The sequence below is a fragment of the Rhodotorula toruloides genome (assembly GCF_000320785.1).
Source record: "Rhodotorula toruloides NP11 unplaced genomic scaffold Scaffold2, whole genome shotgun sequence".
Classification (NCBI taxonomy): Eukaryota; Fungi; Basidiomycota; class Microbotryomycetes; order Sporidiobolales; family Sporidiobolaceae; genus Rhodotorula; species Rhodotorula toruloides.
In genome coordinates, this window is record NW_015622962.1 from 678,478 (window position 1) to 701,779 (window position 23,302).

The 23,302-nt window shown below is 61.8% G+C and overlaps 9 protein-coding genes across 9 annotated transcripts; 4 read left to right on the forward strand and 5 right to left on the reverse strand.

Annotated features, from left to right (window-relative positions):
* Window positions 1-229: 229 nt before the first annotated feature.
* On the reverse strand, window positions 230-3,350 carry RHTO_02951 (DEAD (asp-glu-ala-asp) box containing, RNA helicase; the record flags this gene model as incomplete). The annotated part of the gene is made up of 9 exons (XM_016416623.1): window positions 230-545; window positions 604-781; window positions 854-1,083; window positions 1,147-1,316; window positions 1,381-1,708; window positions 1,767-1,891; window positions 1,976-2,595; window positions 2,651-3,023; window positions 3,078-3,350. 9 exons carry the CDS (start codon window positions 3,348-3,350, stop codon window positions 230-232), a joined length of 2,613 nt encoding a protein of 870 aa, XP_016276342.1.
* Window positions 3,351-3,893: 543 nt separating this feature from the next.
* Window positions 3,894-6,999, forward strand: RHTO_02952 (5-oxoprolinase; the record flags this gene model as incomplete). The annotated part of the gene is made up of 12 exons (XM_016416624.1): window positions 3,894-3,945; window positions 4,083-4,199; window positions 4,257-4,784; window positions 4,868-5,176; window positions 5,237-5,320; window positions 5,422-5,465; window positions 5,524-5,668; window positions 5,725-6,093; window positions 6,155-6,201; window positions 6,257-6,267; window positions 6,324-6,844; window positions 6,905-6,999. The coding sequence occupies 12 exons, from the start codon at window positions 3,894-3,896 to the stop codon at window positions 6,997-6,999; spliced, it is 2,322 nt and encodes a 773-aa protein (XP_016276343.1).
* Window positions 7,000-7,159: 160 nt separating this feature from the next.
* Window positions 7,160-8,862, reverse strand: RHTO_02953 (uncharacterized protein; the record flags this gene model as incomplete). Its single annotated transcript, XM_016416625.1, has 2 exons — window positions 7,160-8,733; window positions 8,787-8,862. 2 exons carry the CDS (start codon window positions 8,860-8,862, stop codon window positions 7,160-7,162), a joined length of 1,650 nt encoding a protein of 549 aa, XP_016276344.1.
* A 448-nt stretch (window positions 8,863-9,310) lies between these two features.
* On the reverse strand, window positions 9,311-10,849 carry RHTO_02954 (uncharacterized protein; the record flags this gene model as incomplete). Its single annotated transcript, XM_016416626.1, has 3 exons — window positions 9,311-10,108; window positions 10,166-10,713; window positions 10,792-10,849. The coding sequence occupies 3 exons, from the start codon at window positions 10,847-10,849 to the stop codon at window positions 9,311-9,313; spliced, it is 1,404 nt and encodes a 467-aa protein (XP_016276345.1).
* A 165-nt stretch (window positions 10,850-11,014) lies between these two features.
* Window positions 11,015-12,580, reverse strand: RHTO_02955 (transcription initiation factor TFIID subunit 6; the record flags this gene model as incomplete). Its single annotated transcript, XM_016416627.1, has 4 exons — window positions 11,015-11,248; window positions 11,308-11,780; window positions 11,839-11,911; window positions 11,972-12,580. The coding sequence occupies 4 exons, from the start codon at window positions 12,578-12,580 to the stop codon at window positions 11,015-11,017; spliced, it is 1,389 nt and encodes a 462-aa protein (XP_016276346.1).
* Window positions 12,581-14,211: 1,631 nt separating this feature from the next.
* Window positions 14,212-16,448, forward strand: RHTO_02956 (Y-box-binding protein 2; the record flags this gene model as incomplete). The annotated part of the gene is made up of 7 exons (XM_016416628.1): window positions 14,212-14,826; window positions 14,889-14,940; window positions 14,993-15,060; window positions 15,120-15,128; window positions 15,190-15,253; window positions 15,306-15,509; window positions 15,565-16,448. The coding sequence occupies 7 exons, from the start codon at window positions 14,212-14,214 to the stop codon at window positions 16,446-16,448; spliced, it is 1,896 nt and encodes a 631-aa protein (XP_016276347.1).
* A 360-nt stretch (window positions 16,449-16,808) lies between these two features.
* Window positions 16,809-18,141, forward strand: RHTO_02957 (uncharacterized protein; the record flags this gene model as incomplete). Its single annotated transcript, XM_016416629.1, has 6 exons — window positions 16,809-17,014; window positions 17,076-17,175; window positions 17,234-17,306; window positions 17,366-17,579; window positions 17,640-17,822; window positions 17,886-18,141. The coding sequence occupies 6 exons, from the start codon at window positions 16,809-16,811 to the stop codon at window positions 18,139-18,141; spliced, it is 1,032 nt and encodes a 343-aa protein (XP_016276348.1).
* A 358-nt stretch (window positions 18,142-18,499) lies between these two features.
* RHTO_02958 (minichromosome maintenance protein 7) lies at window positions 18,500-21,228 on the forward strand (the record flags this gene model as incomplete). The annotated part of the gene is made up of 8 exons (XM_016416630.1): window positions 18,500-18,540; window positions 18,606-18,771; window positions 18,840-18,899; window positions 18,958-19,181; window positions 19,239-19,557; window positions 19,614-20,184; window positions 20,243-20,349; window positions 20,407-21,228. The coding sequence occupies 8 exons, from the start codon at window positions 18,500-18,502 to the stop codon at window positions 21,226-21,228; spliced, it is 2,310 nt and encodes a 769-aa protein (XP_016276349.1).
* Window positions 21,229-21,467: 239 nt separating this feature from the next.
* RHTO_02959 (secretory carrier-associated membrane protein) lies at window positions 21,468-23,220 on the reverse strand (the record flags this gene model as incomplete). Its single annotated transcript, XM_016416631.1, has 11 exons — window positions 21,468-21,538; window positions 21,604-21,670; window positions 21,745-21,895; window positions 21,966-22,031; window positions 22,160-22,188; window positions 22,280-22,308; window positions 22,409-22,545; window positions 22,639-22,692; window positions 22,747-22,793; window positions 22,891-23,073; window positions 23,176-23,220. 11 exons carry the CDS (start codon window positions 23,218-23,220, stop codon window positions 21,468-21,470), a joined length of 879 nt encoding a protein of 292 aa, XP_016276350.1.
* Window positions 23,221-23,302: the final 82 nt, after the last annotated feature.

A 23,302-nucleotide genomic window follows, 5' to 3' on the forward strand; every position in this document is an offset into this window, starting at 1 on the left:
CCGCTTCATCTGTTTATTCTTCCATCATTTTTGCATCTGCCGATACCGCCTTCCCCTGTCGTTCTCGATTCCCCATGCTGTATTCTCTCACACGTCTTTCAGGCCTTAGAAGCGTAGTATGTCTCGCTCAGTCATCGGATAGTGCGCTGGAACACTCGTTCTCTCCTTGTCTCCCTCCCTCTCAGCCAGTCAAACGGAACCGAGGACACTGCCGCTAGTTGCGAAGACTCTACTCCTCCGCCTCTTCCGCCTTCGTCTCCCTCGCCTTCTCCGCCCGCTTCTGCTCCTTCGTCCTCGGCGCGGCCGCAAGGTCTTCCAGCGCCGACGAGGTCGACAAGCCAAAGATCTTCGAGTGTCCCGTTCCGCCGACGAGCTGGTCGACCAAGCCGATCTTGCTGCGTGTCGTGAGGTACTTGGCTGAGACGCCGCGGACCATGAGGGGCTTCTTGAGCAGGTTGTCGAGCTCGGCCTTGAGCTGTCGAGCGCTAGCAATCGCTTGGCCGCGCTGCTTCTTGCTCGAGCGTTGCGGGCCATCTCCGTCGGAGCTGCAAAAAGACTTGGTCAGCGCTCATCGACGTTGGGTGCGCTTGGTGCGAAACTCACTCCTGGTCGTCGTCGAGGTCGATCTCCATCGCCTCGGCCGCCTCGCGCAGCCACTTGTCCTCGTGCGCCTGCTTGGTCGCGCGGTGTTGAGCTTGGTCAATCTCCTTGGCAAGGTCGATACGCTTCTTGAGCTGGTCGAGGATGGAGAAATCGGTCGGGAGCGTGGGGAGGTCAATGTCTGCGCGGCCCGCAGACGTCAAGGTCAGCTCCAGCGAGACGCGTCAAGCCCCGCTGCGGATCCCGCACGCACCTTTCCCAAGACTCGCCATCAACATCCTCTGCACCTTCTTTTCCTCGGGTGCAACAAGCTGCAACGCCAAACCCTCGGTTCCCGCACGAGCCGTACGTCCAGATCGGTGGACGTAGGTGTCGGCCGCTCGAGGGAGCTGGTAGTGCACAACGTGCGAGACGGAAGGAATGTCGAGACCGCGGGCGGCGACGTCGGTTGCGAGGAGTACGGCATCGGGCGACGATTTGAACCTGTGCGAGCAAGCAGGCGTCAGGATACTTCCGATGCATCTTCCGAGGTACGGGGTGACGTACTTGTCAAGCGCCTTCAATCGCTGTCGCTGCTGCATGCCCGAGTGAAGCGGGATGACGTTGACCTTGAGAAGCGTGAGGAGAGGGTGGAGTCGTCGGATACCATCGATGGCGGCGAGGAAGACGATGGTACGGCCAGGGTAGCGGAGGAGGAAGTGGTAGAGGTACATGTCCTATGAGGCGACATGTGAGGGTATGTCAGCGAGCGCACCAACCGAGACTTGGTCGACGGCTCACCTTCTCGTTCGCCAAGCACTCGACCTTGCACTCCTTGAGCGTCTCGACGAGTCCATGCTCCGGCGAAAGATCGATGATCTCGGGATCCGGGTCTCGGAAGTCGAGTAGCTCGAGCAAGTCGTCGAGGCTGGTCATCTCTCCCTCGACAGCCTTCGGGACAAACTTCTTCGGCGCGCCCTTGCGTTTGAGGTTGAGCTGCAGCTCTTTCGACATCGTAGCGGAGAAGACGAAGGTGCGCATGTCCGGGCGGCAGGGAAGGGTGGTCACGTTCGAGCGGGAAGTGACGGCGGTATCGAAGTCGTTGACGAAGCCGTCATCGGGAGTCGCCCTGCGGTCCCAAACGTCAGCCCTAGCTCGGAAGATCTTGAGTCAGGTGCAGGACTGACTGTTCCCGGCGAGTCAGGCGGACGATGCTCTCGAGCTCAGCGAAGTGGCCGTTCTCGATCATCCTGTCTGCCTCATCGATGACGAGGAATCTGATGTTCTTAATCTCGTGCACGAGCATGTCGCTCTGCGCGGCCGCATGGGATGTTGACAAGCGTCAGTCTGACTCCTTCGTCGAGCATAGTCGCAAGCTCAGCTCGGCTCGACGCACCTCGCCAATCAAGTCCCACAGCCGTCCAGGCGTCGCAACAACGATATCCGCGCCCCTCTCCAACTGCCTCTTCTGCTTCTCGACACTCATCCCTCCCGTCAACGCGACAACCTGGACCAACCGGCCCTTCTTGCGCTTGCGCGGGTCTTCAGGCGCGAGCTTTTCGGTTTCGGGCGAGGGCGTGCGAAGAGGGAGAGAGCGGACGGCGAGGGAGGAGAGGGAGGTGCGGACTTGGAGGGCGAGTTCGCGCGTTGGGCAGAGGATGAGGGCGGCGAGGCGGGTAGGCGGGAGGGAAGACTCGTCGTCGTCGGAGTCGGCGGGCGACGAGGATGGCGAGGGCTGGGAGAGGATGTGCGAGAGGATGGGTAGACCATAGGCGAGCGTCTTACCGGAACCGGTCTGCGCGATTCCGACGACGTCGCGCTCGCGGCCTGCTGGCGCAGTGTCGAAAGCCGACTTTTCCTGCTCGTCCTCGCCCTCAGCCTGCGCCTTTGCGTTTTCTCCGACTAGCAACGCCTTCTCCTGGATCTCGGTCGGCTTGGTGAACTTGAGTTCGGCGAGGGCGCGGTAGAGAGGGTTGGCGAGGGGGATGTGTGACCAAGCCGGGAGTTCAGCTTCGACTGCAGGCGCAGAACCGTCAGAGACCGACCGTCGTCGAATGTGAGCAACACGCACCATCGAAGGGAGGCTCGTCTGCCGCTTCTTCCATCGCTCCTCCACTCGAACCGTTCTCCTGCGCCTCATCTCGACTCCGCTTCTTCCCCTTGTCTTTCTTCTGCTTCTTTGCCTTCTTCTTCTCCTCTGCAACATTCACGCTCTCGCCTTCCGCTGCCTCGCCAGCTTCTCCCGCCTCTTCGTCCGGGAACTCGAGCTCTTCGTCAGGGAACGACAGTGGCTCATCCTCCGCAAACTTCGGCTCGTCGCCCTCGGACTCCTGTGCCTGGTCGATGGGCACGAATTCGGGCTCGTCGTCGTCTTGCTGAACAGCCTTTCCTTTGCCCTTCTTGCTCTTCTTCGCGGGCGGCTCGCCGTCCTCGTCTTCCCGGACCTGCAGAAAGTCATGAGCCCTGAGAGCAGTACGCAGAGAATAGAATGCACGCACCTTGAAAGCTACCCTGCCATCCTCGTAGACCACATCAACACCCTCGACCTCATCCAGCTCGAGCAGTCCTCCGTCGTCGTCACAGCCCAGTTCCGCCGGCAAGACGATGCTCTTCCACCTCAGATCCTTCGGCGCTGCATCTCGGAAGCGCGCGGCCTTCTTCGAGCTGGTTGATGGCGCTGGCGAGGCGGTAGTCGAGGAGGCGGTGCGGGACGAGGAGGACCCGCGCTTCTTCGACCTGAGGCGCGCGGCGGCGTGCGCGTTGAGCGGCATCGATAGCTGAGTCTCAATAGCGGTGCTACAACCCCAGCAAGCGAGGTGAGCGATGAGAGTGGAGAGCGAGCTTGGTCTGGTCGTTCCGTGAGGCGGAGTCGCGAGTGGCTCACTTCGACCGCAGCGGGAAGCAGTGGCAGCACTACTGCTATGCTTCTGAGCCACCTTCGGATTTACTGAGCCTGGCCGCGAATTTCCCGCGAGGTGCGAGTCGCTCAGCCGTCGCCTCCGTGCCGCCTCGCTCGTCTCCTCGTCGCTTCACATCGCTCTACTGCTCCAACTGCACGATCGTTGAGTCGACTGGCGCTGTCTGATTGCTACGAGCTGTCCGCGCAACTCCCGCCTGTCGCCGCTCGACGTCTTCAGCACCTCACCCCACTTCCCGACCGTATCTCGCTCGTCTGGCTCGTCCACCGTCTCCGAAGCCCTGCAAGTGAGTGGATAGTCGTCCTCCTGCGTCTAGGGACCAGCCTGACCGTACTTGCGCCCGGCCTCAGCTCACCGCGACCTCCCGTCCCCTCCTCCGCTTGACTTTCGGACGCCATGTCGCCCGCCAGCATCCCTGACCGCTCCATTAAGATTGCTGTGGACCGAGGTGCGCTCCCTGCTCCAGCGTCATGCAGCATAGTTCAGCTCTCTCACGCGTCTTCGCCGTATACTCCGTCTTCCCTCCGCATCCTCGTCCCCCTCGACTGCGTCGCAACTCCTTACCGTATTCTCGCTTCTTACCAGGCGGCACCTTCTCGGATGTACACGCGAGCTGGCCTGTCGAGGGACAGAAGGAGCGGAAGGAGATAATCCTTAAGCTGCTGTCGTCGGATCCCGGACACTACAAGGACGCCCCACGAGGTGCGCCGTACTCTGCCTCTCCCCGCTGTGCTATAGCTGACGAGCACACGGATGTAGAGGGCGTCCGCCGCGTGCTCGAGATCGCGACCGGCAGCACCTACAAGCGCGAAGACCGTCTCCCGGTCGACAAGATCGACTCCATCCGTCTCTCAACAACCGTCGCTACCAATGCCCTCCTCGAGCGAAAAGGCGCCAAACACGCGCTTGTCGTCACAAAGGGCTTCAAGGACCTCCTGCTGATCGGCAACCAGTCGCGGCCGCGGATCTTTGATCTCGATATCAAGCGGCCGTCGGTGTTGTACTCGACTGTGCTTGAGGTCGACGAGCGCGTGACGCTGCTTGGATACACGAGTGACCCAAAGCACCCGGAACGGGCGGTGAAGTTCGACCAGGCGGGCAAGGTCGTCAAGGGGTACGACGGGGCGGAGCACACGGAGGGCAGCGTCGTGAAAGGCATGAGCGGGGAGGCGGTCCACATCCTCAAGAAGGTGGACGAGGAACAGGTTGAGCGGGACTTGCGGAAGCTGTATGATGACGGGATCAGGGTGCTTGCGATCGTCCTTATGCACGCCTTTACCTACCCTGGTGCGTCGCCTCCTTCTCTTGCGTATCTCAACCCTCTCAAGAGGGTTCGCAAGCGCATATGTTGAAGGTTGCTAGCTTCACAGAACACGAGCAGCAGATCGCCCGCATCGCCGAAAAGATCGGTTTCGAACACATCTCCCTCTCGTCCTCTTCTCTCCCCATGATCCGCATCGTCGCACGCGGCATGTCCACCACAGCCGACGCCTACCTCACCCCCGTCCTGCACGAATACATCGACGGCTTCTTCAGCGGATTTGACGAGAGTCTGAGGGAGACGAGTTATAGGGAGACGAAGAGCAAGGAGCAGGCGCAGAGGGAGACGACGGTCGAGTTCATGCGGAGCGATGGAGGATTGACGGACGTCAGCGACTTTAGCGGGCTCAAGAGTATTCGTGCATTGCCTTCCTTCTCGTCTGCTTGGGCTTGTTGCTGAGTTTCCGCCCGCCGTACAGTGTCAGGTCCTGCGGGAGGCGTCGTCGGGTACGCGTTGACGAGCTGGGAAAAGGGCGGCAGGCCAGTGGTCGGACTGGACATGGGTGCGTCGACCTAGTTCCTTGCTCGACTTCTTGCTTGCTGACCTTTGCCGAACGCTCCTTTCGCTCGCTTCCCTCCCTGCCATCTTTTCTACGTCCGACAGGCGGAACGTCGACGGACGTCAGTCGGTTCGACGGGGAGTACGAGGTCTGTTGCGCATTCCGCTTCTTCGCTTCGCACTCCAGCTCACCGGAGATGCCCACAGACGGTCTTTGAGACGACAACAGCCGGCATCACTGTTATGTCGCCTCAGCTGTCGATCAACACGGTCGCAGCGGGAGGAGGATCGCGGTTGTTCTGGCGGAATGGGATGATTGTTACCGGCCCGGAGAGTGCGGGCAGTCATCCTGGTGCGTTGAGCTTTCGCATGATCACTCAAGCTTGTCGACTGACCACTTTCATCCAGGTCCGGCCTGCTACCGCAAGCAGGGCTACCCCGCCGTCACCGACGCCAACCTCGTCCTGGGCAGATTGCTCCCCTCTCACTTCCCTCAGATCTTCGGCGAGACCGAAGACCAGCCACTCGACATCGAGGCCTCGCGCTCAGCGCTCGAAGAACTCCGCAAGCAGATCAACGACGAGACGGGCAACAACCTCTCGCTCGACGAGGTCGCGTTCGGGTTCATCAAGGTCGCGAACGAGACGATGTGCAGGCCTATTCGGAGCTTGACGGAAGCACGAGGGTACGATACGTCTAAGCATATCTTGAGTTGCTTTGGTGGAGCGGGGGGGCAGCATGCGTGTGCGCTGGCGGAGACGCTCGGTATATCGACGAGTGCGTTTGCTTTGATGGCTTCCGCAAGAGGAAGAGAAGCTGACGGTCCCTTCGCGCACAGTCCTCATCCACCGCTTCTCGTCCGTTCTGTCGGCGTACGGCATGGCTGTATGTCCGCTCGCTTCCTCTGCTGCACATCGTACTGACAACTAACCTCTCACAGCTCGCCGAGCGGTTCGTCGTCTGCAGACCTCGGACGACGAGCAATACTGACCTCTACCTGCACGCAGCGTCTTCGAGCGGCAAGAACCGTCTTCGGAGATTTGGGGCGCCGACGGCTCGCAAGGTCGCCTGCAAGCGCGTCTTGACGAGCTCTCTCAGCAGGTCAAGAAGACGCTCTCGCAGCAAGGATTCGCCGACGACCGCATCGAGGTACAGCAGTTCCTCAACTGTCGGTACCAGGGCACCGATTCGGCGCTCTTCACGCGCAAGCCGGACGACGGGTTCGACTTTGCCAAGGCTTTCGCGGCGAACTACAAGCAGGAGTTTGGTTTCTCGATGGATGCGCCAATCATCGTCGACGACGTGCGCGTAAGGGGAGTCGGCAAGTCGTTCGACTCGCTCGGGAAGAGCGTCTTTGAGGAGATCAGGGAGCTCGAGTTCAAGCCCCTTGCGCGCGAGGTGGAGAAGGACGGCCAGGCGAGCAAGTGCCACGAGAAGGCGTCGGTCTACTTTGAGGATACGGGACGACTTGACGTGCCGGTGTACCTACTGGAGAACCTCGAGGCGGGCGACGAGGCGGAGGGCCCTGGTGCGTCTAGCCACTCTGTCTACATCGCTCCCCGAACGCTACTGACGCCCTGCTTGGCAGCCCTCGTGCTGGACGGGACGCAGACCATCGTGTTGAGTCCTGGATGGTTCGGCCGCATTACGAGCAAGCACTTGATGGCGACGCGCAAAGAGTAGATCTGGTGGAACGCGATGTAATAAACCTCGCCGAGCAGATCGACGATCCCTAACGAGAGGAGAAGCTGCATCGTACTCGCGGCTCGCGCTTTCGTCAGCTTGCGCTCGCTTCTCTTGCTTGACTTGGCACCTTCAGATACATTTCGACAGCCTACTGCGCCTACGGGAAGGGAAACGTCCCAGCCTCGACGTCCTTCTCCAGCTCCATCCACGCCTTGTCGGCCGCCTCAAAGTCGCAAGGTCTGCGCCAGTCCCACCACGGCTCCTCGTCCGGCTCGTCGACCGTATCGCGCGCTTCGTAATCGGATGCGAGGCGAGGATCGTCGAGAGGAGCGGGAAGGTAGTCGGGCGAAGAAGGTGGAGAGGGTGTCGACGACGAGTCGGCGTCGGACAAGTTAGATACGTTCTCGAGGAAGCTCTTGGATAGGACCTCGTCGAATGGTGTCGTTTCGCGCGAAGAAGGCGCCCAGCCGAACGGATCCTCAACGAGTGCGTCCGACGGGTCGACGTCGCCGAGCTGCGGTTCTCGCTGGAGGATGGCGCGAGGATGCCGAAGATCGGCGCCGACTTCATCCTGCTTGTCGAGCGGACCTGGGTCGATGATCTCGCCAGGATTCCCCGCTTCTTCGTGGCCCGGCAGCGGTCCTGCGAGCGGTCTCCACTGACATTCGATACCGCGCTCGGCGCAGTACTCGGTCAAAGGTCGCATCGGGGAGCGGTAGTTGGCGACGGGAAGGAAGCCAAGGTCGAGGAACCGCAAACAAGGCAGCCCGTCGAGCGAGTTCGACAGAATCATGTTGGCCTTGTTGGGCGGGCGGTCCCACCAGTAGTCATCCCACCTGCTATTCTTCAGATCAAGATACTCGAGGTTGGGCGCTGCTTTGGTCAGGAGCTGAAAGTCGTCGAAATCGATCAGGATGGAGCGAAGAACGAGGTGGCGAAGGTAACGAAGTTCTCGGAGTTCAGTGAAGGGGAAGGAAAGGTGGTCCATGTCTTCCTCGTCATGGTCGGCTACGCTGTCACTCATGGTGTCGATGCTGAACAGCGGCTCGATGACGAGAGATTCGAGCTCCGGCGGGATGAGGCTGGTTACGAAGTCGAGGCCGGTAGAATTCCTCGGCCTGACCGTCAGCCGACGAACGTTGCGCAAGGACAGCGGCAGGAGACGCCACGTCGCCTCCGGCAACAAGTCGATCTCTTCGAGGCAAAGGGCAAGAGGCGGCAGAACAATCTCGGGGCTAGGGTCGGGCTCCTCGAGATACAAATCGCGCAAGGTCAAGGAGACCAGACGGGACACGTCGAGAGTGCCCAGGAAGTCAAGGTGATTGATCCAATCCTCACCAACCCAGGGAACAACGCTTCGCGCTGCGACGGTGAGATGCCGGAGCGACGGCAGCGAGGCAAGCTCCGCCGGCCACTTGGAGTCGACGCAGGGGAACACCGCCAACGAACGGAGACCGGGGCATGTCGAGAGGAGATGCCGGGTCCAGTTCTCGATCAATAACTCCTCGACTTTTTGCCGATAGAAAGCGGACTGGACGTCGACGAGCCAGTCGAGTCGCACGATTAGCCGGCCCAGTCCCGGTTTTTTGAGCAGGGTGTTCTGGAAGTGCAGAGCTTGATGCCAGTTTCTCAGGCGCTGGCTCCGTGTTGGGTCGGACCAAAGTGCGCGGCGAGCACTGGGCAGGAGTCGGCGACAAGTTGAGAAAAGCGCGAGGGTCGTGACGACGCCATCTGCGCGGAAGGGTCAGCTGTGCTCCTGAAGGCTTTGCGGGTCGACTACGCACCTCCCTCCAGCTCGACGACGAAACCGCTGATCAAGTCCAGCAGCTCTTCCGGCAGGCGAAGAATCGGAGACGACATGGCTCGCGGGGTTAATGGGCGGCTCGCTTTGGGGCTGGCTGGCTCGTAGAGGATGTATGGCGGACAGGCGGCTGTCGGCGGGTCTTGCGAAGCTGTTATTGCGCGATGAGGGCCGTGAGCTGATGAGGACGAGGAGGGGGAGAACTCGAAGACAGCGCACCTGCAGAGGCAGTACGGCGAGCGGAAGAAGGTTTCAGTCACGCGCGACAAGCCCAGCAGTCGCACTCAGCAGTAGCAGCCGTGTGTGCGAGCGAGCGAGGTGAAGGAACAGCTTGCTTCTTTCCGCAGAAGAAGCCCAAACATTCGCTCTCCCAATGGTCGTTGTGCGTGTTGAAGGAACGTGCGAAGTACAAGAGAGGTCGCTGCGCGTTCCAAATCGAAGCGCAAGGGAACCTTCTCCCCGGCCGCACGTCCTCCCTCGAACGCGCAGATACGTCTCTCACGCATCTCACGCCTGCGCGCCTGCAGCCTCTCCCATGACATCTCCACTCCGCTTCTCGTCGTCCTCGAAATCCTCCCCTTCGGATTCGTCCTCCTCGTCCTCCAACGCCTCCGGCACGATTAACAACCCAATCCCGCGTGTCTTGCAGTACGCCTTCGTCGCCGGTAGGACGTCGGGCTCGTCGTCGTCGGGAACTGTGAGGAGCTCGACGCGCCGGAGCATGTTGAGGGAGGAGATGGCGTCCAGGATGTCGACGTCGGTCTCGGGGTCGCGGACGGCGGTGCTTCGCCAGGCTGGACCATCGAAGACGAGCTCACGCAGAGCCGGCGCAACGTGACCTAGCGCTCGGAGGACGTCGGCGTTGAAAGGTGCGAGATCGAGCTGGATGCGCTCGAGTGCGGGCAGTTGGTGGAGCGCGGCGAGGAAGGGCTGGTACCGGTCGATCCAGAACTTTTCGAGCAGGTCCCTGTCCTTGACGGCGTGCTCCATGAGCATAGCTGACGTGCGAATCGTGAGAGATTGGAGAGTTGAGGGGGCGAGGCCTTTTGAGAGGCAGAGTGGGAGTGCAGGCGGTGCAAGGGTGAGGTGTTGGAGCTTGGGGCAGGAGAGGGGAAGGTGCCGCCATGAGTCGGCGTCGTCAAGACCGCCTTCAGTGATGGAAAGCGAGGTGTTGCCGACGACGGCCGCGTGTCGGTGATGGGCGAGAATTCGCCCATGCCACTGGAAGTTCTCGATCGAGATCCGCACCCTCGACGGTATCTTCCTGTACGACAGGAAGGGGAAGACGATGTGGCGGAGAGTGTACTTGGGCGACGGGTCGGTGACGATGACCACATCGAGTCAGGGAAGCTTTCTGAGCACGTCGAGCCACTTCATGCTGGCCACGTCCTTCTTCTTGACCGGGAAGACGTCGATGCTCTTGAGGTTTGGGCTCATGGCGAGCAAGCGGACGAGAACGCCGTCTACCTCGGCCGGCCAGGTGGAATTGAGCTCCGCGAATTTGGCGTACGCGATTTCTGCCAGAGCGTCGAGGTGCTGAATGTACTGTCCGAGATGTGGCTTGGCGCGAAGGAGGTCGACGAGAGCGCATAGCCGGGCCCAGTCTTGACGAGTTGCCGCAGCTTTATCGACTCCCTCGAAGATGTGTTCAGACGGGTCGTCGAGAAGGGCGCGGAGAGCTGGCCCTCGAAGGCGGCGGCAGGTGCGGCTCATCGAAGCGAGGCTCTGACTGTCATTTGCGTCGACATGCAATCGTTTAGTAGCGCCGGCTTCACAAGGAACGGGGACCTGCCTACTCCAGTCGCCTCGCATCCTCGCCTGCTTGTCCGCCTCGGCAACGTCCACGCAGATGTGGTAGAGCAGTTCATCGGGAAGCCTGAGCAAGTCAGACGAGGCAGTCCAGCCCAAACCTGCCAATCGAGCGAAGTCAGCATCTCCCGAGGTTTAGAGCGGGGCAAGTGGGGGAAGGAGGAGGAGAAGGGACGCACGACGGGAGACTGCCTGGCACACAGAGGTAGCGAGCTGGAGAAGCGTATCAGCAACCATGGCATGAGAAGCGGGAGAGGAGGAGAGGAGAGGAGAGAGTAGCGCGGAGGGAGAGAAGCGAGGGGGAGAGCCTGGACCGGGCAACCCCTGGCATCGCTTCTAGAGGCGGAAGTCCGTCCTGGCACGTAGTTGTCGACAAATGCCGCCCTTGCACACGACGAGGCGCTACGACTGGTCCATCGCGGCTCCTGCGCTCCCGCCTCCCGAAGCAGGCGTCCCGCTCCCTCCGACGACAGGCTGGACGACCGCGCTCATCGAAGGCGGGTCCGCAGCGGCCTGTGTAGCGGCAGCGGCAGCGTCCTCGCGCTTCTTGTCGAGCTCGCGGGCGACCTGGGCGTGCTGATTCTTCTTGAGGTCGCGCTCTGTCGCAAGCTTTTTGATGACTTCCTCAAAGCGTTTCTGCGCACCGAGATGGACATCAGCGCTTGGTCCCTTCGCAAAAGCAGAGCGAAACGCACCTTGAAGATCGGATTGGGTGCCTTGCTCAGCTCGACCTCCTTCGCAGCGATGGCGCGGTCGAGGTCGCTCATCTCCTCCGCCAGCAGCTTGAGCCTCTTGCGCGCCTCGAGCGTCTCCGCATCGACCGCCTCCTCCTCGTCATCGTCGTCGTCGTCCGACCCGAACAAGCCGTCTCCATCCTCGTCATCCTCCGTCCCCGACTCGTCCGTCCCGCCCGCACCCTTATTGGCCATGTTCAGGTCCTTCTCGATCTCCTTCGCCAAGTCGCTGTCGTACCCGCTCCCTGCTTCATCACTCTCCTCATCGTCCTCCTCCTCGCCGCGCTGACTCTCCCCATCATCGCCGAATGGTGCGGGAGACGAAACGGCGCCGTCTGGTCGAGGTGTCGGCGCTCCGATCGACTCGATGTCGTTTCGTCGTTGTGTAGGATCGTAATCTTCGTCGTCGGAGGGGACATCGTAGTCGAGCATCTCTGCGGGAGCGAAAGGTTAAGCGAAACAGCGGGAGATTCGCGAGGAAAGCAAACGCACCGAACTGCACCTGCTCTGCCCTCGCATCCGCCTCCAGCAGCTTTTCCACCGCCGTTTCAACCTGCTCGATGGTCTGCCGAGGGAAGAAGACGAGTGAGCACACAGTGAGAAAGGCTCGAGATCTTCGACGCACCCGCCTATTTGCCCGCCGCCGGAAGCGACGCTTGCGAACGTGCTTGAGCGGAGGAGTGATGCCATGCGGATAGACAAAGTCCTCGATGTTGAAGACCTTGTTGTGCGTGACTTCGCCCTCCTCACGAATCTCCTCCTCGACGAGCAACATCTGACTGATGTCGGCCACTTTGACCGTCTGTCCTCCCACGCCCGTCAAGCGCTGACTTTCGACGATGGACGGCAAGTCGACGAGCTTGGCGCCGTAGAGCTTGTGGCCGAGATGAAAGACCGCCCTCCTCGAATCCTTGAACTTGAACCAGACGTCCTGCGGCACGTCGCGCTTGTCCACCTGTTCCCGCAGCTTCGGTGCAACCTCCGGCGGTACACGCAAGATGAACTGCTCCTCGACAGCGAGAGGCTCGTCCGGATCCGAGTCGAGTTCGCGGTCCCATCCCACCGAGTCTGCCGGGTTCGGGCCCGGTCCGCCCTGCCCGACGCGCACCCGCAAGCGTCTTCCACCACCGTACTCGTCGTCTGAGCCTTGCGCGGCGATGCGGTTTGGCCGACGAGTCCTGCGCGGGCGAGTCGCGGCGATGGAGAGGGCGGGGCCGGCGGAAGTCGAAGCCATAGTGGGTGGCGGAGTCGCAGAAGCTAGTAAAGAACAGACAAGCGAGTCCCGTACGCCCTAGCAGGACGAGGCGAGTTGGTCGAGGTCGAAGAGGTTGCGCGAACTGATGACAATGGTTGGGCCTCGTCCACCTCGCCCACTCGCTCAGGGTGGCTCGGATGTGAGCTGTAGAACGACGAAACTGCTGTGAACTGCTACACACGCGCGCGCAAACACGCTCGAGGCGGTTGACGCTGGTGACGACCCCTTTCTCCTCGTACCCTCGACCAAGCCGGAACAGCGCGCCTAGCTGGGCAGTGAGCGGCCACTGTATCGATGCCTGGGCTCCCTGGACTCTGCACTCGGCCGTACGACCCCCGCCTTGACCATCGCAACACGCCTTCCTCCGACACCTCCACCGTCCCCTTTCAACTCTCACCCGCTCGGCACTCACTCCGCATTCCGTCCCCCAACTGAGAGCAGGCTCTCCGGCCGTATTGTGCGTCGATGCAGGACGGCAGCGCTCAGCGCCATCGACGCTTGCCGTGCGTGGGAGATCAGCTCTCCTCCTTTCTCGTACAGCGACAGGCCCTGCTATGCCGCCGCGCCTTTTCAACAGACAAACAGCGCCTGCATTGCCATACTGTCGGGTGCGACTTGGCGCTGGCTTCGCGATCTGTAGCTGCCATCGCACGGGATGCGACATTCTCCTGCTGGTCTCCTGCGCTACGTACGAGTTCTAGCGCCAGCTACCACCGCCAAGTCAAGGCGATCTCGAAGTAAGGCTTGCTAAGCCTCACCGGGCTTCTTCTCGGAACCGCTGGTTAGGTTTCTCGCTTCTCTCGCTCTCTCTCGCGGAATCGTCCCTCGGGTGAGACTCTTCTTCGCCCACTTTATCCTTTCTCGTCGACTCCTCCTCTTCCAGACGGTCCCACTGACACTCGTCGCCTGTGCAGCGAGCAGCTTCGCAGTCGACCAAGCACGCAAACGACGCCGCCGAACGCGACCAGCTTGCCGGCCGAGTCGACAAAATTGCGGGAGGGCTCTCGACATACGGCGGCAATCTTGTCCCTGATTTGCGTTGGCGGAGTTTCGACGGCACGCTCTTGCTTGGACGCATGGCGGCGTTGTCGTGATGCCAGTTCGCCGCCGACCTCAGCGACATGCGGTGCGAGCGAGGAGTGTGAGGAGGAAGGAGGTCCGTCGCGGAAGGTTACGAAGGTCGGCTTCCTCTCTCGACTGCGGGCAAGGGAGGAAGGGTCGACGGATGCAGTGCCGGGTGTGCAGCTGGCAGCAGCAGCGTGAGCGGAGAGCGCGCCGCGAACGAAAGACATTGCGTGTGCCTCGACAAGCTCTTCCGCAGCGAAATAATGTCTTCGCCTTCGCCTGTCTCCTTCTCACGCGCATCGCTGGCGGTCTCCTTCTGCTCGTTCGCTCGCCGTGCAGTGAGCTCGACGTCGAGCAGTCGAGCCAGCTCCGCCGAGTAATCCCGGAGAGAGACTCCTCTCCTCGACACCACCTCCACTCCCTCGATCCTTCACCCCACAGTCGCCTCCTTATCGAACGCTCTCCTCCTGAGGTCCGCGGCTCTCCTGGACGACGCCTGCACTCGCCACTTCGACGCAGGACGACCGTCTCGCCGCGCGCCATCCATGGCCCGCCCGACTCTCGCTGGACTTTCGTCGTCGCCCGCGGTTCCCTCGTCCTCGTCGTCGGACCGCCCGGACTCGACGCCCTCGCCCTCGACACGACCGTCTCGACCAGCCGCAGGACAGCCCGCTGGGACCGGCCGCCGTCCACCGCTGCCGAACGGGTTTCTCTCGTCGCCGGCGTTCGGTGGTACACCTCGAGGGTCGACTGACGCCGTCGATTCGCCGCCGCCATCGTCGTCGACGTCCGATTCGCCGCCTGGGGACGCTGGGGACGCTGGGGACGCTGGCCAGGCTGACGGGCACGGCGACGCACTGCTGGGCTCGTTCGGAGCGCTTCTTCAGACCCTTCCGCCGCGACCAGCTTCATCTCGGACCGGCGGCGATCTCGACGGCGACGAAGGGTCGCGCGTATCTGTAGATCCTCGTCCGCTCTCGTCGTCGCCTGCTGGCTCGCACGACGGCGCAGACGGCGAGTGGGACGCGACGGCGTTGCGAATGAGCCTGGGAAAGGGCGCTGGCGAAGACGCTGCCGGCGGTGCCTCGGTCGGTGCCGATGCGTTGGCAAAGGGAGAGAAGCGGAGGACGGGTCGCTGCAAGTTCTTCAACGCCCAGAAGGTGCGCTCACGTTCTCCTCCTCGCCGACTTGCTCGCCCAGAGGTGACCGCTCCTTTCCGCAGGGCTTTGGGTTCATCCTCGACGATGCGGCAGAAGAATTGGGCAACGACGAAGGTGCGTCGATTCCTTCGTTGCGGCGTGCATGTAGCTAACCTCGGTCGCGCAGTCTTCGTCCATTACACGACCATCCTCGCCGTCCAAGGCGGTCCTCGAGGGTTCCGCTCGTTGATGGAGGTGTGTCGCTCCTCTTTTGCTTTCACGCGACTCGTTACTGACGACGTTGACGTACCCAGGGCGAGCTGGTGAGTCTGCAAAGACGATGGACAGTTTTCTCCACTCAACGCTGACCTCTGACCTTCGCAGGTCGAATACTCTATCGTGCAAGGCCCGAAAGGCTGGCAGGCGCAGGATGTACTCGGACCGAACGGTGAGTCGCTTCTGACGTCCTCGAGCCTCTCGAGCTGACGTTGCACGAACAGGCACCCCCTGCATCGGCAGCCCTCCGAACAGCGTTCCCAAGTCTGCTCAACTACCGCCGAGCGAGCCTCGACGACGACCGTCACAGCTTGGCCAAGCGACGGTGTCGCGAAAAGCGTCGACGGCGGGACAAGGGTCTTACTCGTCGAGCAAAGGCGGTCGCGCCGACTCTGGCTACTGGACGTCGAACGCCGGTACTTCGCACTGTGCGTTCGCGTAAACTACGTCTCTCTTCGACGAAGCTGACACCATTGCTACCAGCCTCGTTGACCTCGCCGTCGAGTCGCTCCGTCCAGCTCGCCCAGTCCGCTTCTCCCTCCTCCTTTACGACCTCCCCACATCCTTACCAGCCGGTCATGCTCTACCCTTTCGCATCACCCGCCTCTACACACGCCCATCTCCATGCACAACCGCCTATGGCTTACTCGTACCCGCCCACCGCGCTCCAAATCGACGGCACCGGCGAGGCTGAGCGGTCTCCGCCAGCTCACGTCCTCGTCTCGCCGTCCTACTACGTCGCCGCCCCTCCCGCCAGTGTCGACGGCATGCAGCCGCTCAGCCCGACGCACGGCCCTCGATACGCACCATATCATGTCGGCATGGCCTACTCGCCTGGAACGGCCGCTCTTCCCGTCGCAGGCGCTGAAGCGTCATCCCCTACGTCCGCCTACTACCCGATCTCTTCCTCCGCTTCTCCTCCCGGCCCTGCATTCGCCTATCCTCCGCATCTCTCCAGCCCTCCCTACCCCGTCGCACTGCACCATCACCATCCTCGCGCTCCGCACGGCGCCGCACCGTACCCCATCTCGTCCGTCGCTCACCACCCGCCCGTATCGCCAACAGCCAGCGGGGCGTTCGTCCAGTACCCAGCAGGGATGGTCGTCTCCCCTCCGCATGGCTCGTACGCCGACCATTCCGCCTGGCCCGCTGCGCACCCGTATCCTCCGCAACAAGCCTTCACGGCAGTCGACGGCGAGTACCCGATCTCGAACCATGTTGCGGACGAGGGAGCGCAGGTCGTTTCGGGCTTGACGGCGGGTTGGGCGGAGGTTGAGGCTGAACCTCAGCCGCTCTCAGCCACGGCGACAAAAGCGGGTCCGCTCACGCCCGCACAACGAGCGGGACACGCAGGTGACGGGCGATAACACCGTCGGTGCGCACTGAAAACCGGACTACGGAACGGAGCTTCGCAAGAACTTTACTCGCTCAGCGACCTCGTTCTAATCCCTTTGCTGTTTGTTTACTCTCCTTGGACTGTACGGTTTTAGCATGCCCTCGTATTGGCGAGCTTGTATGGCACGACTTGTTGCATCTTGTCAGACTTCGTTCAGAGAGCTTCGCCTCACGCTCGCTTAGCTTCTTTCCGTCCTTTCGCTGTTCTGAGCCGTTCATACTTGCTGCAGTAGTGCTGTCAGTGGCTGGCCTCGCTCTTCATCGTGGTCAACCTCCCACACACCCAGCCTCCAACCACCCCTCTCCCCTCTCCTCCTCACCACCCCCACTTCATGCCTCGCTCCGCCTCTCCCGACTCGTCAGAGCGCTCACAACTCCTTCAAGAGATCGCCCAACTCGAGCTCGAGCTCGCTCGCTTGTCTGATCCCGCGCGAGGGGTTCATCAACATTCGCCTGGGGGCGGGGGTACGGAGGGGAGTGTGAGGCGCGTGGGAGGTGCGAGGGGCGTGAATGGGGTAGAGGAGAGTGAGGTGGTGCTGTACGTATGCAGGCGAGCAGCTTGGATGGGGCGTGGGCTGATAAGAGGTTGTCGAACACAGGGACCGGATCCTCGACGCGGCGAAGGACGGCGGGCAGGGGTTCGGGCGGACTGATGATGATGCGGAGGGTTCGAAGGGCTCAAAGCGAGCCAGACAGATGGTACGCGTGCCCGGAAGAGCTGTCGGCCGCTTCACGCTGACATGAGCTGCTCCACCAGGTCGAGGAGAACGCCGAACTGACTGGTATTCGCATCGAGCGGGCTTCCACCAAACTCGTGAGCAGTAGCAGAAGTGCGTGCGATTCGAACAGCGGGCAAGAGAACGATGTTGACCCCTTCGCGCTTTCGCAGGCTCGCAAATCCGCCTTCACACCCTCTCTGGCCACGCCCACGCCGCCCCTCTCCCTCCAATTTCCTTCGAACTCGAGCTGCACGTACGAGAACCGCCGGCAGACCCGGATGAGCGATACAAGCCGGGCAGGGATCCTGGGCGAGAGTACGCGATTGAGCAGATGGACAGTCGGGTTGAGGGAGGGTCGCAGGAGTTGCAGAATGCGCTGCAGACGTGCGTTTAGGTCTCGGAAGATCCTGGCCGTGCGCAGGCTGACTCGTGGACGGCACGCAGCTTACAGCCCGACACTCCGCCAGATCCGCCCGCCTTCTTCGCCCTCTTGCGACAATACAGCCTGCTCGCCGCACATCGCTCACAGCTGTTTGCTAGGCTGACCAAAGCGCTTCCGGAGTTTGCGCAAGGCGTGTCGGGATTAGGAGAGGGTGGACAGGCGGAGTTGACCTTCGCAGGCCAGAGGTGCGCTCTCCTCCCTGCTTGGAGGCCGGCTTGCTCGCAATTGACGACTGCGCTTGTACACAGTGTCCGCTCGCCCGTCCTCACCTTTTCCTCCCGCATCGCGCCATCTTCATCTCCCTTGCCAATCCTCCGTTCCGCCCAACCTGTCGAGCCGCACCTCTCCCTCGCCGCGATTCCTCCTCCTCCAGGCCTTTCCGCAAAGGCACGATATGCACTCGAAGCTATACCGGCGCAGTTTGAGCGCATGCTGAAGGACGGATGCGAGGCGCAGGCGGCTGTCGAGGCTGTTGTGAGGGCGGTCTTCGAAGGCGGGAAGTAGCGCGGTCGTCGCCTCTCGTTGTGTCACTGTATTGCAGCCACTCGCAAACTTCTGTGCTTTGCCTTGCGCCCTGCGATTTGTTGTAGCTTTGGACGCGTTCGTCGCGCCTCGACGAGTTGTCACGCGTCCTCCTCACTTTGATCCTCGCCTCATCCCGCCTCGAGTCTCCCGCGCTCTCTGCTAGACCCGCACTCGCTCTCAACGGCTCTCCTGAACCTGCCGAAGGAGCCAGGTCTGCCGGTCTTTCCCCCATCCCGCCGTGTGCTCTCCACCTCGCACTCGACATCTCGCGTCCCTCACCTCGCCGACCACAGCACAGACAGCCCTGCACTAGCCGCCAGTCAGCACACACGCTCTGATGGCCGCCGCACTCCCCACCATCAACCTCGGGCTCGACTAGTGCGCCCAGTTCTCCCTCTCCCCCCTCGACTCGAAGCTAACGATCACTTCTCCCCGCCCACCAGTGAGGAAGACCTCGACCAGATCAAGAACTTCTTGACCAAGTTCAAGACGCGTCCGGGCAAGCGGAGGGCCCTGCCGGAGGACGAGGCCCTCGAGAATGTCGACATGGACGAGGATGTGCAGGAGGGCGAGGATGCGGCGCCGAGGGAAAAGTATGTCGAGATGCTGGTGCGTAGACCGCGATGTCACTCTTTGAGCTCGCGGGAACGCGTGCTGACCGAGTTGTACGCTCTCAGCAACGGGTAGCAAACCGAGACGAGGAGCGGATAGTCATCGACCTTGAGGACCTGAAGGAGGTGCGTGACGGCGTTTCCGCGGTCCTCACAAAGTCGCTGACTCTCTCTCTGACGACAGGACGGCGAGATGGGCCGGGCGCTGGTCGCCCAGATCCAGCGCAACACGCAGCGATACATCAAGCTCTTCAGCCGCGCGATCGACGAGGTCATGCCGCAGAACACGGTCGACATCGGTCCCAAGTCGGACATCCTCGACGTCATGCAGTACCACCGCAACAACAAGAACCAGCAGAACGAGGAGGCCGGCCAGGCTGTCTTCCCTCCGCAGCTTCTCCGACGATAGTGCGTAGACCATCTCTTTCGCGCAGCTCTCTTTGAGCTGACGGCAGTGTCCGATAGCAACCTCTACTTCCGCCCTCTCGCCAACGAGCCGAGTCTCGCCGTCCGCCAGGTTCGCGGCGCTCACCTCGGCAAGCTCATCACGGTCCGCGGCATCGTCACGCGCGTCTCGGAGGTCAAGCCTCTCCTCCAGGTCAACGCCTACACGTGCGACTCTTGCGGCGCAGAGATCTTCCAGGACGTCCAGGGGAGGAAGGTCACGCCCCTTGACGCGTGTATCAGCGAGGTCTGCACGCAGAACCAGAGCAGGGGTCAGCTGTACATGCAGACGAGGGCGTCGAAGTTCACGCCCTTCCAGGAGTGCAGGATCCAGGAGATGGTGCGTTCGCTCAACTTTGCCGTTTGAGGAGCGAAGCTGACCTTCTTGAGCTGCAGGCGGACCAAGTCCCCGTCGGCCACATCCCCCGAATGATGGTCATCCACCTCTACGGCAACCAGACTCGTGCAGTCTCGCCTGGCGACGTCGTCAACATCAGCGGCATCTTCCTCCCGATCCCGTATGAAGGCCTCAAGGCGATGCGGATGGGCCTCCTCACCGACTCGTACCTCGAAGCGCACCACGTCCAGCAGCTCAAAAAGCAGTACGAGGCGATGCAGCTCACGCCCGAAATCACCCGCGAGATCGAGGAGATCAAGGCCGTGCCCGGTCTCTTCTCCCGCCTCGCGTCGAGTATCGCCCCCGAGATCTTCGGCCACGAGGACGTCAAGCGCGCTCTCCTCCTTCTCCTCGTCGGTGGTGTCACCAAGGCGGTCGGCGACGGCATGAAGATTCGTGGCGACATCAACGTGTGCTTGATGGGCGACCCCGGTGTGGCCAAGTCGCAGCTGCTCAAGTACATCGCCAAGGTCGCGCCTCGAGGCGTCTACACGACCGGTCGCGGTTCGTCGGGCGTCGGTCTTACTGCTGCCGTCCTGCGCGACCCCGTCACCGACGAATTTGTCCTCGGTGCGTTAGCCGCTTCTCCCTCGACAGTCAAGCGCGTACTGACGGTCACGTTCCGCAGAGGGAGGTGCTCTCGTCCTTGCCGACAACGGAATCTGCTGCATCGACGAGTTTGACAAGATGGACGAGTCGGACCGAACAGCCATCCACGAGGTCATGGAGCAGCAGGTGCGTCGCCTCTCACTCGCCTGCGAGAAGCGCAGCTGACCAAAGTGCGTCCCACAGACCATCTCGATCTCGAAAGCCGGCATCACGACGACGCTCAACGCGCGCACGTCGGTCCTCGCCGCCGCGAACCCTCTCTACGGCCGCTACAACCCGAAGATCTCGCCTGTCGACAACATCAACCTCCCCGCCGCCCTCCTCTCTCGTTTCGACCTCCTCTTCTTGATCCTCGACACGCCCACGCGCGACGACGACGAGCGCTTGGCGCAGCACGTCACGTTCGTGCACATGAACCGCGAGGCACCCCCTCTCGCGCTCGAGCCGATCTCGCCGACCGTCTTGAGGCACTACATCGCTCTCGCGCGCCAGGTCCGCCCCGTCGTGCCCAAGGTCATCGCCGACATGGTCGTGAACGAGTACACGAGCCTGCGGCGGCGTCAGAAGCAAGAAGACGAGAAGAACCAGTTCTTCACCTACACGTCTGCGCGTACGCTCCTGGGCGTCTTGCGTCTCGCGCAGGCTTGCGCGCGGCTCCGCTTCTCGCCCGAAGTCGACGTCGACGACGTCAAGGAGGCGCTGAGGTTGATGGAGGCTTCGAAGGCGTCGCTGCACGAGCACGAGCACCGCGATGCAGGCGAGGACCGCAGCTCGCGCACACGCATCTACCACCTCGTCAAGTCGATGCTGAGCGACGCGTTGATGGACGTTGACGACGATGCGGCCGCAGACGACTTTGAGGAGACGCTCAGGATGGCGGACATTCGGGACCGCGCATTCGCGGCGGGCTTTACTCAGGACGAGCTCGACGATGCGCTTGCGGCGTACTCTGAGCTCGGGGTCTTCTACCTCAGCGACGACGGCGCGACCCTTACTTTCGCTTAGCGTGCCCTTTCCTTCCGTTCTTTTGGTCGCTTGTACTCTAGCTCGCGGTGTGCAGATACCCCTCTCTCGTTGTAGTGCTCTCTGTGATCCCTCTCGCTCTCATGGCACCGACGTAAACGCGTGAGAGAGTACTGTCCATGTTTCCCGCTCCAAACTCGAACGTACCAAATCCATCGGGGTATCGCACAAACGCCACTCCTCTCCCCTCGCACCGACAGAGAAAGAAGGAAGGGACGCGTCTAGACCTGCGCCTGCTGCTGCGACGAAGCGGGCATCGAGTGCGCCTTGAAGAGGTACTGCTTGATGCCGTCTGTTTCGCGCGATCATCGTCAGTCTGGTGTTGCTTGGGTAGGTGGACGAGGGAAGGGGACGCACACATCTGGATCTCTTGCTTGGCCTGCGCGAGCGAGTGCCCCTGTTCGCCGTGTGAGTGCGCCCAAACCTGCGTCCAACTGCCCGGTCAGCACCCGTCCCCCGCTTCTCTGCATTCTCACGCAAGAGTGGAATTCGACGCACGTTCTTGTACATCCAAAGCATCGCCAGTCCCTCCAACGCCCATCCCACAGTCGCCAACACGCAGAAAACACCCGAGACGATGTGGCCGCCCGCGAAGCGCGAGATGAGGTTGATCAGGCCTGCGGAGCCGGACGAGGGGATGCCGACGAACCTGTGTCGTGGGGGAAGTCAGCGAGGAAGGGGAGGGGAAAGAGGGAGGAGGTAGTGGAGCGGTGACGCACATGTACGCGCAGAAGGCGATGTGGAAGGCGCCGAAGAGGAAGAAGATGTAGTAGAAGAAGGAGTATCTGCGGGAGAAGCAGCGTGAGCTCTGGGCGAGTGGGCGGAGGCAGCTGGCAAGGGAGGAAGACCGCACTCCTGCAGAGACGGACAGGTCAGCGGTTTATCTGGACGGCAGGGTCAGGATCAAACGCACTTTTGCGTAGGCATTGTAGACGGGGCGGTCTACGAGAGGTCAAAGGTTAGCAGGCGTTTTGAGGAAGGAGGGGGGCGGGACCAACGCACACCACAGCAAGAAAGACAGTGCCCCGATTACCGGCACATACATGATACCGCTTCCGAGGTCTGTCAAACACAAGCAGTGTCAGTCCTTCGTCCGCTGATAGAAGCGCACGGCGTCCGCATCAAGCGAAACTCCCGCTCCAACAAGCGACAACCAACTCACCCGCTCCGCCGTTACTTGCGCCCGAGATGAGCAACAAGATGGCACCGACGAGGTTGACGATCAGGACCAGAATGAGGAACATCCAGATGCGGTAGAGGGTGAGGACCGTCGCTTGGTGCTGTTCGGGGATCTCGTCCCTATAAAAATGGCACCGACGGTCAGCTCGCTTCGTCTAGATTGAAGAGGACATGCATCTGAAGGGGAGCAAGCTGAGAGACACGGCCACGCACTCGATGCTGTGGAAGAGGAGAGGGAAAGGACCTGGAGGCCAGTTGTTGCGGCCGCTGCGAGCCAAAAGTGTCAGCGCAGACTCGTCTAAAAATCCTGAGCGCACTTACTGCTTGCGGATGTGCTCCTGCTTCGCCTTGAGTGCAGATTCCCGGTTCTATGAGCGGGTGCGAGCGAGTGAGTGGGCGGTCGAGGGAGAGGTCGCCGCACGAGCACAAGCGCGTTCCCGTCAAGGGTCCAGACTCGAGACTCACTGCCAGTTCCTGCTCCCTCCGCTGCAAGTCGGCCAAGCGCGCCTGCATGTCCTCTCCACCGGCCCCTCCTCCTCCCGTCTGCGGGAGCGAGTACGTCGACCCGCCGGTCTTGAGTGACGCGTCGTAGTCCTCGTGCGCATGCGAGTGGAGTCCAGCCTGCACTGCTGGGTCTGCGAACGGGTTCTGTGTGCGTGTACGGGCGTGATTAGCGGAAGTGCGGTCGCGGGAGAGGAGGGGGTGTCCGGCGTCGTTCTGGCGTGCTGCGCGGCTTTGTGGGCTACTCACCGAGTCGAGTGTCTGCGGCTGCGGGTCTCTGAACGGATCTGCCATCGTGTCGGGGTGTGTCGAGCGTGTCGAGGAGCGAAGGCGATGAGACTGCGATTACAAAGTCGAGCCAATACAAAATTGAATA